Source organism: Myripristis murdjan, chromosome 23 (assembly GCF_902150065.1).
Source record: "Myripristis murdjan chromosome 23, fMyrMur1.1, whole genome shotgun sequence".
Classification (NCBI taxonomy): domain Eukaryota; kingdom Metazoa; phylum Chordata; class Actinopteri; order Holocentriformes; family Holocentridae; genus Myripristis; species Myripristis murdjan.
In genome coordinates, this window is record NC_044002.1 from 18,304,900 (window position 1) to 18,317,753 (window position 12,854).

The window sequence follows — 12,854 nt, forward strand, 5'->3', positions numbered from 1 at the left end:
GATTTCGACTCCACGTAGAAGGAATTCAGTTCAGCTCACATGGATGGACAGACGCTCTCCATTCTGTCCACGACCTGATGGATCAGTGTGGCTGCAGCCTCGGGGTTATTCTACTTATTTTACGTTGCTTTTGTCACGCATGCTTTAATTTTTGATTTTCGCCGGACTTTCATCGCTACCAGGACATTCTGGAGGACGCCGTTAGAACACCGGGGTCTCCGCGGATCGTTCTTCCCAGTGACAAGTCCAGGAGGAAACGTAAACAAGCAAAGGAAACAACAGCTATCAGGACCTTTTGAGCTTGGGATTGCGCTGCGGGATGCCAGTTTCACGGGACTTTCGTCGCTGCCGGGACGTTCCGGAGGACGCCGAGGCTGCAGGGCCGGCGCGTTGACACGGCTGAAAGGACAGCCCTTTGGGCCGCCGCCTCCCAGCTTTTTCCTGCGCCAGCTCCATGGCGAACACGGGATGACGAACTGTGCTTGCACATCCAACAAGTGTTTCCATGACTGTTGCATTTTTTCTGATATCAGAGACATGGCTGCAGCCATCTATTACTGGACTTGGCTATTCAACTAGCAAGATGCACGATGCTTTCTATTCTCCCCTGCACCGAAAGGACTGAGCCCTAATTTCGCTGCATTATTATACGTATATGATTGTGCAATGACAATAAAATTCTATCTATCTATCTATTGTCTATTAAAAAGCTCTTGATGCAGCCACGCGGTGTGTGTTGGATACATTATGAAGAGTGGATGGATCATAAAGTTGAGCAAATCTGAGTCAAGACTCTATAACATCATCGTTTATTCCTCAGCTCGAGTGTTTTCCCGAAACATTTGAGCGTACCGTTTAGTTGGAAAATGATTAAATTGATGACTGTACAGCAATTTTTTTTTTTGTTCCAAGCTGAAACTCAGGAAGCAACCGCAGGGTGCCGGTCCAGTCAGCTGCAGGCTTTGCATGGTGCAAATCCTCGTCCAAAGGGGGAACAGAGAGGCTTGCTGTAATCACAGGAGCCCGTTAGCTGTACGTGTGCGGTTCTGTTGTATCTCCATGTTTGTTCGCCGGATCGGGCTTGGAAAAGGCTCCCCTGCTTTAGATGTTCCTCGTGAAATAGTGAGCCAGTGGCAAGACACAGGTTAATACAGATGAGCAAGGCACTTCTGTCTGTGCTCCACCCCGTTAGGAAGCATAATATGAGAAACCGATGAAGGTTAGAATTAAAGGTCGCTATGGGATTAAGGTTTTGCATAGATCTATAGATATATGTACAGGATTAAGGCATCAGCATCACTACTTCTAACTTAAGGAGTATGAACATAAGAATTCAAACGCTCTGCTTGGAAAGACTGGGTAACCATAGCAACCTAAATGCATCAAACATGTTAGGATGTTGTTAGAAATCCTGTTCTATATGGGGCTTTATATAACCACAAAGAGCACCACTGACTTATTACTGACATGGGTCATTATAAAAAACGCCCCTTTTGCTTGATCAAAGCGAAATTTTAACAAAATAAATAAATGAATAAAACTTTTAGCGTTTTTCCACTATACAGAGCCGAGCCGTGTTTCCATTGCTTATGGTACCAGCGGGTCGGCGTCATAGAATTAGAGAGGCGCGCTCGTTGCCATGGAGTTGTTATAGTAACAAGAGGAGCTGTCAGTTGTTACATTAGCTTTTTGCTACTTTTTTTATGGACAAAATCTTGTTTGAATAAATTGCCGGCCAATGGCTTTGTTATGGGTCGGCTGCAGCACCGGTCGGGGTCAGGCGGGTCGGTACCGCGCCCACCCGGTCACGTCTGCCGGATCTGACAGGTGAGCGGCCGGTGCTGCAGCCGACCCGCCTGACGCCGACCGGTGCTGCGGCCGGCCCGCCTGACTCCGACCGGTGCTGCGGCCGACCCGCCTGATGCCATCATCATCATCATCCTCACAGATGTTCTGCTATCTGCGCTTAGTGGTCACATTTCCATTTGTAAGAAAAATGTAAACTAGGCTACAAAACAGAAAAACCCAACAAAAAAGTCAGCAAGCAAATCAGTTTCTTCCATAATCTCTCCAGAAACTAACATTTGTAAATAACAGCCTACTGGCTGAAGGTTTCATGGTTGACACTTGTCACTTGTCAGTTTGTAGCAGCCTGGTTAACTGACATTCTAACGGACCAATCACGAAGGAGATCATATTTAGGCCCGCCTCCGCGGCCCCGTTCTAACCGGGCCAGCACCAGATGTCAAACCGGGCTGAAATCTTTCACGGTTGGTTCCCGGAACCAAGCGGGCTGGTGGAGTGGGAATGAATGCGGAACCGTGAATTTCACGGCGCGGCGCGGCACGGCACGACAGTGGAAAAACGCTATTTGTCGCCTTTTTATTTTCTCAGCTATTTTTCACATTGAGGAATCTCACAACTTGGAAACTGGGGATTCACAAGCCTTCCGGAGGATCTCACGTGTGATAATGACTTCGAGGTGGGCGTTCATGTGCTGCTAACGGGTAAACACTACACATATGATGCGACACGTGGATACAGGCTGGAGGTCAAAGGTTAAGGATCGTTACGCAGTGGTTACGGTTGGGGCTGTGTGTGTGTGTGTGTGTGTGTGTGTGTGTGTGTGCATGAGCGCACAGGGAGGATTTCTTCCCACAGCACAACGGCTGGATCATAACTGATGTTAATTTATTGATTTAATTTACCGATAATTTCAGGTAAAATCAATTAGGCCGAGCTAGAAAGCAGCTAATCACTTACTTCTGAGCACTGATTAACTACATGACCCATGCTAGTGTGTGTGTGTGTGTGTGTGTGTGTGCGTTTGCATTGTGCGTGAGTGTGATTGAATTAAAGCACACGTCCACAGCTCCACTTCGATCGGCCCCCCTGTAAGGAGGTGATTAGCGGGTGCCGCCGCGATGTCTGCCTCTGCAAACGAACTCGCACCCGCCGGCCCGAACCGCGGACGCTCACATGCGTGTTCGCTCGCTTGAATTGGGTTTCGGGGTGAGAGAGAGAGAGAGAGAGAAAAAATAGGAACCGGACACGGGGACAATAAATAATTTGTCCTCCTTTCGTGAAGGATTTGTGTCAGTCTCTTCTCTTTTTCATGAGCTTGATTATTCGTTTCATTTCATCACCTCTTCCAAGTGGACGGTTGAAAGCATTCTTCACAGGCCTTTGGGGGGCTTGGGCCTAACAAAGCCAAGGACGCAGGCGAGCACACACACACACACACACACACACACACACACACACACACACACAGATACAAAAACACAGATACACACACGCACGAAGGGACAGCTGAACTCAGCCTCGTTAGGGGGAAACACAATCACAAGGGGCTTATCATACAGACACAAACACACACACACACACACACACACGCTGAACCTGGCGCCCTCTCTCTGGCAGGCCATTGTATTGTGGGATTGTGCGGACAATCTCTTCATGAATGATTAAGCAGTGTATTTCTCGACCAAGTCTTTGATGATGAGTGTGTGTTTGATCGTGTGTGCTCCGCTCTGGGTGATATGTTTATGTGCATTTTCCAATGTATGTACGTTTGCGCGTGCTTTGATGTGTGTGTGCGTGTACGTGCGTGTGTGTGTGTGTGTGTTTTGTGCTCGTACGATAAGCCCATGTGATTGTGCTCCTCTCTTAACGAGGCTGCGTTCAGCTGTCCCTGCTTGTGAGAAACTATTGTTGGGCCCGTTCAATGGAGAGACGCTTGTTTGGGAAAAGGTTGCAAAGTCATGGGAAAAGAGAGCTTTGTCTCGGCGGGGTCGTGAGGGAGTGAATCACGAGCGGACGTGTTTATAGCTTAACACACACAGCTGCTGCAAACACAGGCACACACACACACACACACACGGATGGAGAAATGTACGCACGGGTGTACACACACATAAAAACACACACATGCGCTCTCTTTTTTTTTTCGGGGACAAAACAATTCAGAATTTAACTTGCACAAATGTGCATACACCACACAAATAAACACAGCTGCAGACACACATATAGGCACACACACTATCACAAGGTCTCTTATCACACAAACAGTGTATGGCCAAACTCTAGGGGGAAGGGAGTGTGTGTGTGTGTGTGTATATATGTGTGTGTGTGTGTCTTCCTCTGTGTTTCTTGGACAGAGCGTCTCTTTAAGATACAAAGCCCTGCTTTCTCAGCTCAAAATTCAGTGTCATCTGCCTTTACAAAGGCCTGGGCTATTCGGTCCAAGCCACCTGGACGAGTATAGAGGCTCTAGTGTCGCGCACTACAGGACAATACTTCCATTTTTTAAGTGTTACATATACACCCGCCCACTTTCTTTGGAGTCGGAGACACAGCTTCACATTTTAAAGGAGAACTTCTGCACCACTTAGAGCAAATTCACTTCTTTCTACATCTGATCCACTTTTCCACCGATGAATTTGGACAATAACGTTTGCGAGGCGGCATGCTTTTGAAGGATTAATGCTTGTGAAGAAAAGATTCATTCAATCAATCAATTAGTCAATAAACAGAAAAATGAAATGATCACAATTTTGATAATCGAGTAATCCTGAATTTCCCCTCGGGCATCAAGAAGGCACAATCTTGTCTTGTGTGGTCTCATCTTACCTTACCTTATCTTAATTGTTTTAATCATTTATCAAGTAAAAAAAAAAAAAAAAAAACCTTGATTTTTTCTGCCTTTTTCATTATAAAATGAAAGCTTTGGGATTATTTCGGCTGCTAGTCAAAGTAAATAAGCAATTTTAAGGCCGTACCTGGTTCTAGTAATTCGTGATGAGTACTTCTCATTATTTTAGACATAATTAATCGATTAATCAAAAAACGCCGCTGCCTTCGTGTAGACTTCTCTCTGTGGGTTTCAGTGAAGTAAAACGCACCTCTCAAGGTAGAATACCTTCAAAAATAGCGAAATAGCCCTTTCAGTTTTCGAGTCACAAGCGACAATCCAAGTTTTCCAAGCTGATTATTCTTCCAAGTCTTGCAGCCGAGATTTAACGCCACTGTCAAGCACGTGTTGTTGGACAACCACTTTTAGGTGATTGCTGGTAAGTGTGTGCCTGTATGAGTGTGTGTGTGTGTGTGTGTGCTTGAAGAGGAGGGGCTACTGTAAGTCAAAGTTGATTCAGTCCCTCCTGGTCTGAATGCTGATGGCTGATTTATGATGGAAGAAGGCCGAGCTGTCACAATCACAATCACCACATAACTGTATTGTGCTTGTACAGTATGCACACACTCACATATGCACACACACACACACACACACACACACACCACCAACACATGGACGGACACACACGCAAACACAAACTGGCCTCACCTGGATCTGTTGCTGCAGGAGGTTGATTTTGTGTTGCTGCTGCAGAAGCTGCTGCTGTTGCCGGGCAATCTGCAGACAGACCACAGCACACTGTCAGAATGTGTGTGTGTGTGTGTGTGTGTGTGTGTGTGTGTGTGTGTGTGTGTGTGTGTACGCCGGGGCCTGTGGGAGATGCGACACATCTGCAGGTCTCAGAGGCCCCAGTTGCACGACAGAGGGTCGATGCCCTGGCATGAAATATTAAAGATCTCATCTCATCTGGGCCCGGTTCACAGCCAACTGGACCGACATGCACTGAGCCGCCTGTCCGAGACGGAAAGTGAATCGTCATTCGTGTTTTTGGTGGGGAATGTGTTTCACACTGATAACAATCGGCTGCCCCACTTTCAAAATAAGCAAACTCAGGCCGTGCACACAAATGGCATGTCAGACTTTCGGCGCACTGTTTTTTTTTTTTTTTATATTGTTTTCCAAAGTAAACATGCGCCAGACGGGACGACTTTTTTTTTTTTTTTTTTTTTTCTACATTGTGTTATATCTCACTTTTTTAAGCACGGAGCGCTCCTGGCATTTGTGCTTTTCTGACAGAATGCAGCCCGTCACAAGCTCATACTCGGAGCCCTTGTCACTGTCAGCTTCAGGACGAGCATTCAATCACAAATGAGACAAAAACAGTTAAATATTGATGAAGAAACCGTCAAATGTATAGGAGGCAACATGTGATCTTATAGACCTTTATGATTCAAGATGCTATAATCCAGTTGCAAAAATAAAAGCCCAGAGGAAGATGTGATTCAATTCCAGCTAGTCGGCTATGTGGATTGATTATAGCTATTGCTGGTAAGTAGCTGACAGTGATGTCACTGGTTGCCGTAGCAACACTGAAACTTGTCATTTATGTCCTTACTTTTAAATGACCTCAGCCCGACTACAAATAGCTGTGTGACGTTTGTGCCTCTGTAATTCCTTGAGATCACGGCGAGCTTGGGCTCCTGTGGTTTATAAGTGTAAAATCTGTGCAAATGAACACATGGTGCATTTTGTGTCATGTGTGTCGTGTGTGTGTGTGTGTGTGTGTGTGTGTGTGTCGCTTTGTGCATGTGGAACCCTGTCAAGCCCTATTGGACGGAGTGAAAAATGCATGGCCGCTCAAGCTGAAAGCAAGACACAGCTCCTACATGTTGGCATTGATTTTGGACATACAAGGTTTTTCACCCTAAACTATGTGCTGATTTGCTGCACTAAATTTAATAAGTGTGTCGCCTCTCAGGGCAGTGCCCACTAAATTTAAAAGCATCTGGTGATAAAAAAGACTGATTCTGTCGGAGCCCAGTCCATTTATTCATCGAATCATTTCCAGATCCATCACAATATTGTTTTGTTTAAGAAAAAAAAAAAAAAACAACAACAACTTAACTTTCTTTTGCATTTACATTTCTCATGTCTAACGTCTGGATGCCGTGCCGGCCGTCCCTCGACTCTCTCACTATGGGTTGACTGTAATGTTAGTGGACAAGGAATTTAAACTTTGCCCCTCATTGGCAAGTTGACAAGTTACTCCGGATAAGAGCATCAGCTACTGTACATGCCTAAAATGTAAAATGTAAATGCAATTAGCGTTTGAACAGAAACTCTCCTGTTTTCGTGCGGCTCAGAGATGAGACTGGCTCTGGCTGGTGGAAACACAGAACTGTATCCGCATGTATCCAGGAAGCAGCCAAAGGCACCATAAGGCATTGTGTTTGTCATAGGTTATTCGCCCTTAAAGCTGTGCGCCTCTCTGTCACAGTGTGTGTGTGTGCGTGTGTGTGTGAGAGAGAGAGAGAGAGAGAGACTGTGTGTTAGAGTGTGTGTCTCCCTCTCTCTTTGTATATCGAGGCTTCCCAGAAGCTAAAATGCACAACAAAGAGGGAAACCCTTCTCTATGCAAATACCTGGCAGACTCCCACCTAGGAGCTTGAGGTGTGTGTGTGTGCGTGTGTGTGTGTGTGTGCGTGTGCATGCGTGTGTGTCTCAGCTACATCCGCTCCAATACAACGTACCCTCAGCTCATTCCTGTGCAATGTCTCTATGTTCAAGCTGCCAAAGGCGCATGTCTCCGGCTGTGTAAACGCTATGTGAGGTGTGTGTGTGTGTGTGTGTGTAAATATCTATAGGTGTGTATGGGAGTGTTTGTGCATGAGAGAATGAGAAAGAGAGTCTGTGTGATTCAATGCTTGTTTTTCAAGTGGATTGGCGAGTCTCACTTCTACACCTAAGGAATCTGGGTGGGGATTTCTAATGACCATTCATGGTGTGTGTGAGCGTGTGTGTGTGTGTGTGGGTGTGGCATGCCGATGAACCTACATGATATTTGAGTATTTTCTATTTGACTTTGAAATCCAAATAACGAGTTTTCATGTGTTTGTTCACCAAACAATAAAAAGTACCAGAATTTGTCTCTAATCTTTAATCTTGTACTGAGGCCTGGTATTCTTCTTTTTTTCCCCTTAAATATGTGTGGAAAAAATAATTTTTCACTGGGTTGGAATAATCAACTTTGCCTCCAGTTCAGTTTCTCTTGCTTCAGGGATTTTCCGGAAACAAGTAACAATATTTGTACACTGAAGTAAGGAAGTATATGGAAATATCACCATCTTGTGAAGAAGCTGATTGGATTTGCATCGTAAAATAAGTAAAATTATCAAACATCGGCTGAACACTAGACTCCTTTTATCCTCCTTTTAAACTCCTTTATATTATTTTTATTTTTTTTGCCGTAAATCTCAGATGTAGCTGTAGTCTCAGACATTGATATCTATGAAACTTTCACTTTTGAATCCTGTGCGGCCACAATGAGATTTTGAGGCTCAAAGCTTGATTACATGGTTAATTCTTGCAGGGGCACAGTGTTTACAAATGAACCCCTTTAGCACGTTACATACCTGGTCCTGCTGCTGCTTGGCCAGCTCCATCTGCTGCCGCTGCTTCTCCATCTGCGAGGCGGCCAGCTTCTTCTGCTCCTCGTGGGCTGCCAGGAGCTGCTCCCTCAGGCTGCTCAACTGGCCGATCATGCCCATTAGCTGGCGCTCTTTCTCCGCCAGGCTGTCTGGAGTACCTGGGAGGAGAGAAGCAGTCGGGGGGTCAGAGGTGAGGTGTTAGGGCTTCGCTTGGCTTGGTTACACGACATAAGTGCCTCAACCATTTAGCGGGTCAGGTTTGGGGTTTCAAGAACCCTTCCTGATCTGAAACCTGGGATCCTTGCTCAGAAGCCTTTTTGTACCTTTATTTTTGTCAGAGATGTGCTTTTACTCAAGTACTGGCACTTTACTTGAGAGTGTATACTTTAACTGCACTACATTTCCGAGAGGAATCTTTTACTTTTTACTGTTCCTCCTTTATCTGACACCTGTGGTTTGCAACTTACTTTGCAAAATAACTTTTTCCATGCAAAACATCAAACGGGAGCCATTGTTAGAGTGTAACCGGGCTAATAATTAATAGAGCCGTTGCAGCTACAACATTAAAATACTTCTCACAGGTTGGTGCATCAATAATTTAACACGCTGAAAGGAACCATTATTCACAATGACTGCTTTTACTTTTCATACCTACGTACATTTTACTGGCTCTAGACTTTTACTTGAGTAAAAGTATGAATGCAAGACTGTTACTTTTATTGGAGTATTTCTCCATTATCTTATAGCATGGTATTGTATTTTATTTCAGTGCACCACTGGCTTTGGTTGTTGAGAGCTTTACATACAGAAACAGTGAAATAGCAGGAAGATTTGCTTGAAATTTTGCAGATAAAACAGTTTGTCACAACGTGCTAAAAACTGAGGCTGCTCTTCGACCGGATGAGGCCCTAGTCCAGCCCCGTGTCATTGAGCAAGGCACTGAATTCCCATTAGCTCTGTGTTTCTATGACCTCCCTCAAGGTGGGCAAATAAAATCAGGGTGAAAATGTTTTCATCAGCTAAGAATCACCCTGTTCAAACCAAATTCTGCATCCAATATCAACAACTGACAAACAGACACTGAGGCAAGGGCTTCTTCAATCATGATCGCTGACATAGACAAGTGGGTTTCAAACCGGGGTTCAGAGATCTTCCATTAGGATTGCAAGTGGAGTAGGTTAGATTGACTTTTATGACATTTTATGGAAGTTCGGACAACGAGGAAACAGCCATTTTGTTTGCAATTTGTCATGATCCAAGTTTAATCCCAATTTGGCTCTACCAATTTGTGTTATCTCTCCAACTAAGGACAAAAATCTCCTCCGACTGAATTCCTTAAGACAAAAGCCTCTTAAATGGGTGTCCGTGATCTACAGTGCTTCTATTTCGGGGATCCTTGGCATGAGAAAGTTTGGGAACCCCTGAGATAGATGTCTTACACACCAGTGTTATCCCTTTAAAGCAGAAAGTCTTCCAGTGCAGTCACCAGCTGCTTTCTTAAGACCTTTGTGCTCTGGGAAAGCCAACGAGGACAGCTATGATATTTTGAGCCTGATCTTCATTTGTGTGAAAACTTCGTAACTCTAATTCTGGCGATTTTCATGTGACCTGACTGAGACTAAATGCATTCAATCCATTTTGGCCCTATGGATGTTTACGTCCAAATTTAAGCCCGATGAAGCTGTCACACACAATTTTATTACTGATGAAGGGAGGCTGGCGGCGAGAACAACTTTGATTCTTCAATTGGTTCAGGAAATCTTGTTGATTCATGTTCCTACCAGGCCAGCTGCTGTCATCACATGACGCACTTGAATTAGCATCATACAAAAGACTGAACTGAAGCCGAACTTCAAACATTCAAACTAGTATCTGAGCCATATGAAGATGTACAACACTAAATCAAAAGTAAATAAAATAAGCTATTAACAATGTCCCCACGGTCACACGCAGTTAAAAGCACAGCAAAAAACGACTTTGTTAATTGGTTTTATTTGGTCAGATGTGTATGCAAGTAACCCATATGGAGATATTATGTATTTGAACTGGTTAAGATATTCATTGGGGAAAGAAATGGCCTCCGTTCTGACCTGTGACAAGAGACAGACATGCAATTCAGCGAAGGTGCAGAAGGTGGAGAAGATTGAAGCTTAGATTTTAGGACTTATTCTTCTTCTTTGTGAGATTTTTTCACGGCTATCTCGGGCCAGAAAGAGGCGCGGGGTGAGAGGTTAAAGGGCACCGAGGAGAAGAATGAAGAAGGGAAGGAGGACGGAGGAGTTTAAAGCGATCCACGGCTCGTTGGTCAGTTGAATATATGGCCGGTTTGGGGCTTTTTGACCGTAGGAGGGGGGGATGTCAATGGAAGGCAGCTTTAGCCAGTGTGTAAGTGTGTGTGTTTGTGTATTCAGGGGGGTGTAAAACCAGATGTTGAGGCATTTTGCTGGGCACAAAAGGCCAGGAGCGATTGCCTTGGCCAAATCCATCATTGCCTTTGCCTTTATTGCCTTACTGAAATAAATGTCCTGTTTTTGTTGGGTTTTTTTCCTTCTTTTCCAAACCGGTATGGAAGACGCTTGTAGCTGAGGAAACATTTGTAAACAGGCAAAATGTGGCTGCTGTCATGATGGCAGAGCAAACGCGAAATCTGAGCCAGATTCAGCACATTTAACGGACAAAATAAACCTCTCTTCAGCTCGTGGTCTCTTCAGAAATCTACACTTCTCACCAAGATTAAAGTAGAACCTATATTTATTTAATTGGCCTTGAATTAGAGGTAAATTTGGGGGGATTGGTCGCTGGCTTGCCTGGCCGTGTGTGTGTGTGTGTGTGTGTGAAAGAGAGAGGGAAAGAGGGAGAGAGAAAGAGAGTGTGTCTGGTCTGTGTTTACCCTGCAGTCAGCCAACCTCCTGCTCACATTTAGCATGGCCTGACCTTTAACCCTTTAGATCCTGACAGGCCAGCTCCATTACACACACACACTCTCTCTCTTACACACACACACACACACACACACACACACACACACGCACAAACAAGACCTAAATCATTCAACAGGATGTAGTTACAGAGAGGCACACCGAGGCACAATCAGCGAGTGTGTGTGCTCGTGTCCGTTCGTATGTACCAGTGTTTGCCTTCATGCCTTTGTTGTGCGTGTGTGTGTGTGTATGTGCGTGTGTCTGAGTGAGTGTGTGTGTGTGTGGAATAGTACAATCCCCCATTGTTCTTCAGCTGCTACCTTTAACAGGGCCGCATTCCTAGCCGAGTCAAACTAGACGAAAGAGAGAGAGAGGGAGAGGGAGAGAGAGGAGAAAGAGGAAAACGAGAAAGAAAGAGAGAGAAAGAGGAGGAAAGTGAGAGTGAAACAAAGCAATGGGGTAAAAAGAGAGAGAGAGTAAAAGAAAGAGAGCAAGAGGGAGATGAAAAGAGCAAAAAAAAAAAACAAGGAGAAAAGGGTGAACGAGGAGAAGGAGGAAGGAGGGAGGGAGGGAAGGAGGGAGGGAGGGAGGGAAGGCTGCTGACCTGCCCTTTGACCGCTTGGGAAGGTGAGAGCCATCCATTTGTCCTCCCTGTTGGTAGCCGCCCCCCCCTCAACACACACACACACACACACACACACCCCTCCACCCCCATCCCGCGCCCTCACCCCCTCTCCCGCCCCCCCCTCCTCCCCCTCTCCATCCATCCGCCAACAATGAACAATAAAGGCAACTGTCGGGAGCGCTGGCCGCTGGAAAAATAAACACGCCGCTGTCCTAACTCACAGACCCACCTTTGTCGAGCGAGAAAGAGAGAGAGACGTGTGCTTGTGTGTGTGTGTGTGCGTGCCCCTGTGCGTGCGTGTGCGTGTGTGTGTGTACGCCCAAAGCTGACCAAGACAAGAAAGAGCCTTGTGTTAAAAATGTCAGCCCGTCCAAATGGGGTTGAAGGGGCGGAGGAGGAGGGGGGGGGGGGTGAAGTGAGAGGAGAGGAGAAAAGGAGTGGGTGCTAGCAAAGGTGAAGCGATGGATCAAAGGAGTCTTTCTTTTTGGGGTTAACTCCCCCCCCATCACACACACACACACACACACACACACACACTCACACAGGCACACACAGCCAAAATTTGGTAGGAATTCTTCAGGCCCAAACAGTGGAGTGTGTATGTGTGACGGAGGAAAGGACGTGCCTATGACCCGCAACCTGGAGAGATACGTGTGGTGTGTGTGTGTGTTTTTGGTTTGCATATGTGTGTGTGTGTGTGTGTGCGGGGGGGTGTTAATGAAGACAGCTACTCCTTTCTATTCCTACTGACCCTCTAGCTGTTTTCAATCCCCCCTCTGTCTGTCAAACTCCAGGCGAGGACCTCTTATCTATAAGTTTTAGCAAAGGGAGAGAAATAAAACCAAAAAAAACAAGGTTTAGAAACTCTTATCATAAAGTAACTCAGTACATATATTCCAAAATGCTATCCATTTGAAAAAAAAAAAACAAAAAAAACAACCCACAATGCTACTTAAAATGACTCAGTCAGTATTTGCAAAACATAAAGTGATTTTGTCCTCCAAAAAATGAGCCGTTCAGACGTG

General features: G+C 45.4%; 1 protein-coding gene across 5 annotated transcripts in view; it reads right to left on the reverse strand.

Moving 5' to 3' along the window:
• The window catches only part of sox5 (SRY-box transcription factor 5), a 116,839-nt gene that overhangs the window by 46,436 nt on the left and 57,549 nt on the right, over nucleotides 1–12,854 (reverse strand). For all 5 annotated transcript variants that reach the window (XM_030046211.1, XM_030046213.1, XM_030046212.1 and 2 more), the window contains exons 5-6: nucleotides 8,269–8,441; nucleotides 5,345–5,413 (exon numbers count right to left, since the gene is read on the reverse strand). In XM_030046211.1, the coding sequence (XP_029902071.1) occupies nucleotides 5,345–5,413; nucleotides 8,269–8,441 (242 nt within the window). The remainder of the gene's footprint in view (nucleotides 1–5,344; nucleotides 5,414–8,268; nucleotides 8,442–12,854) is intronic.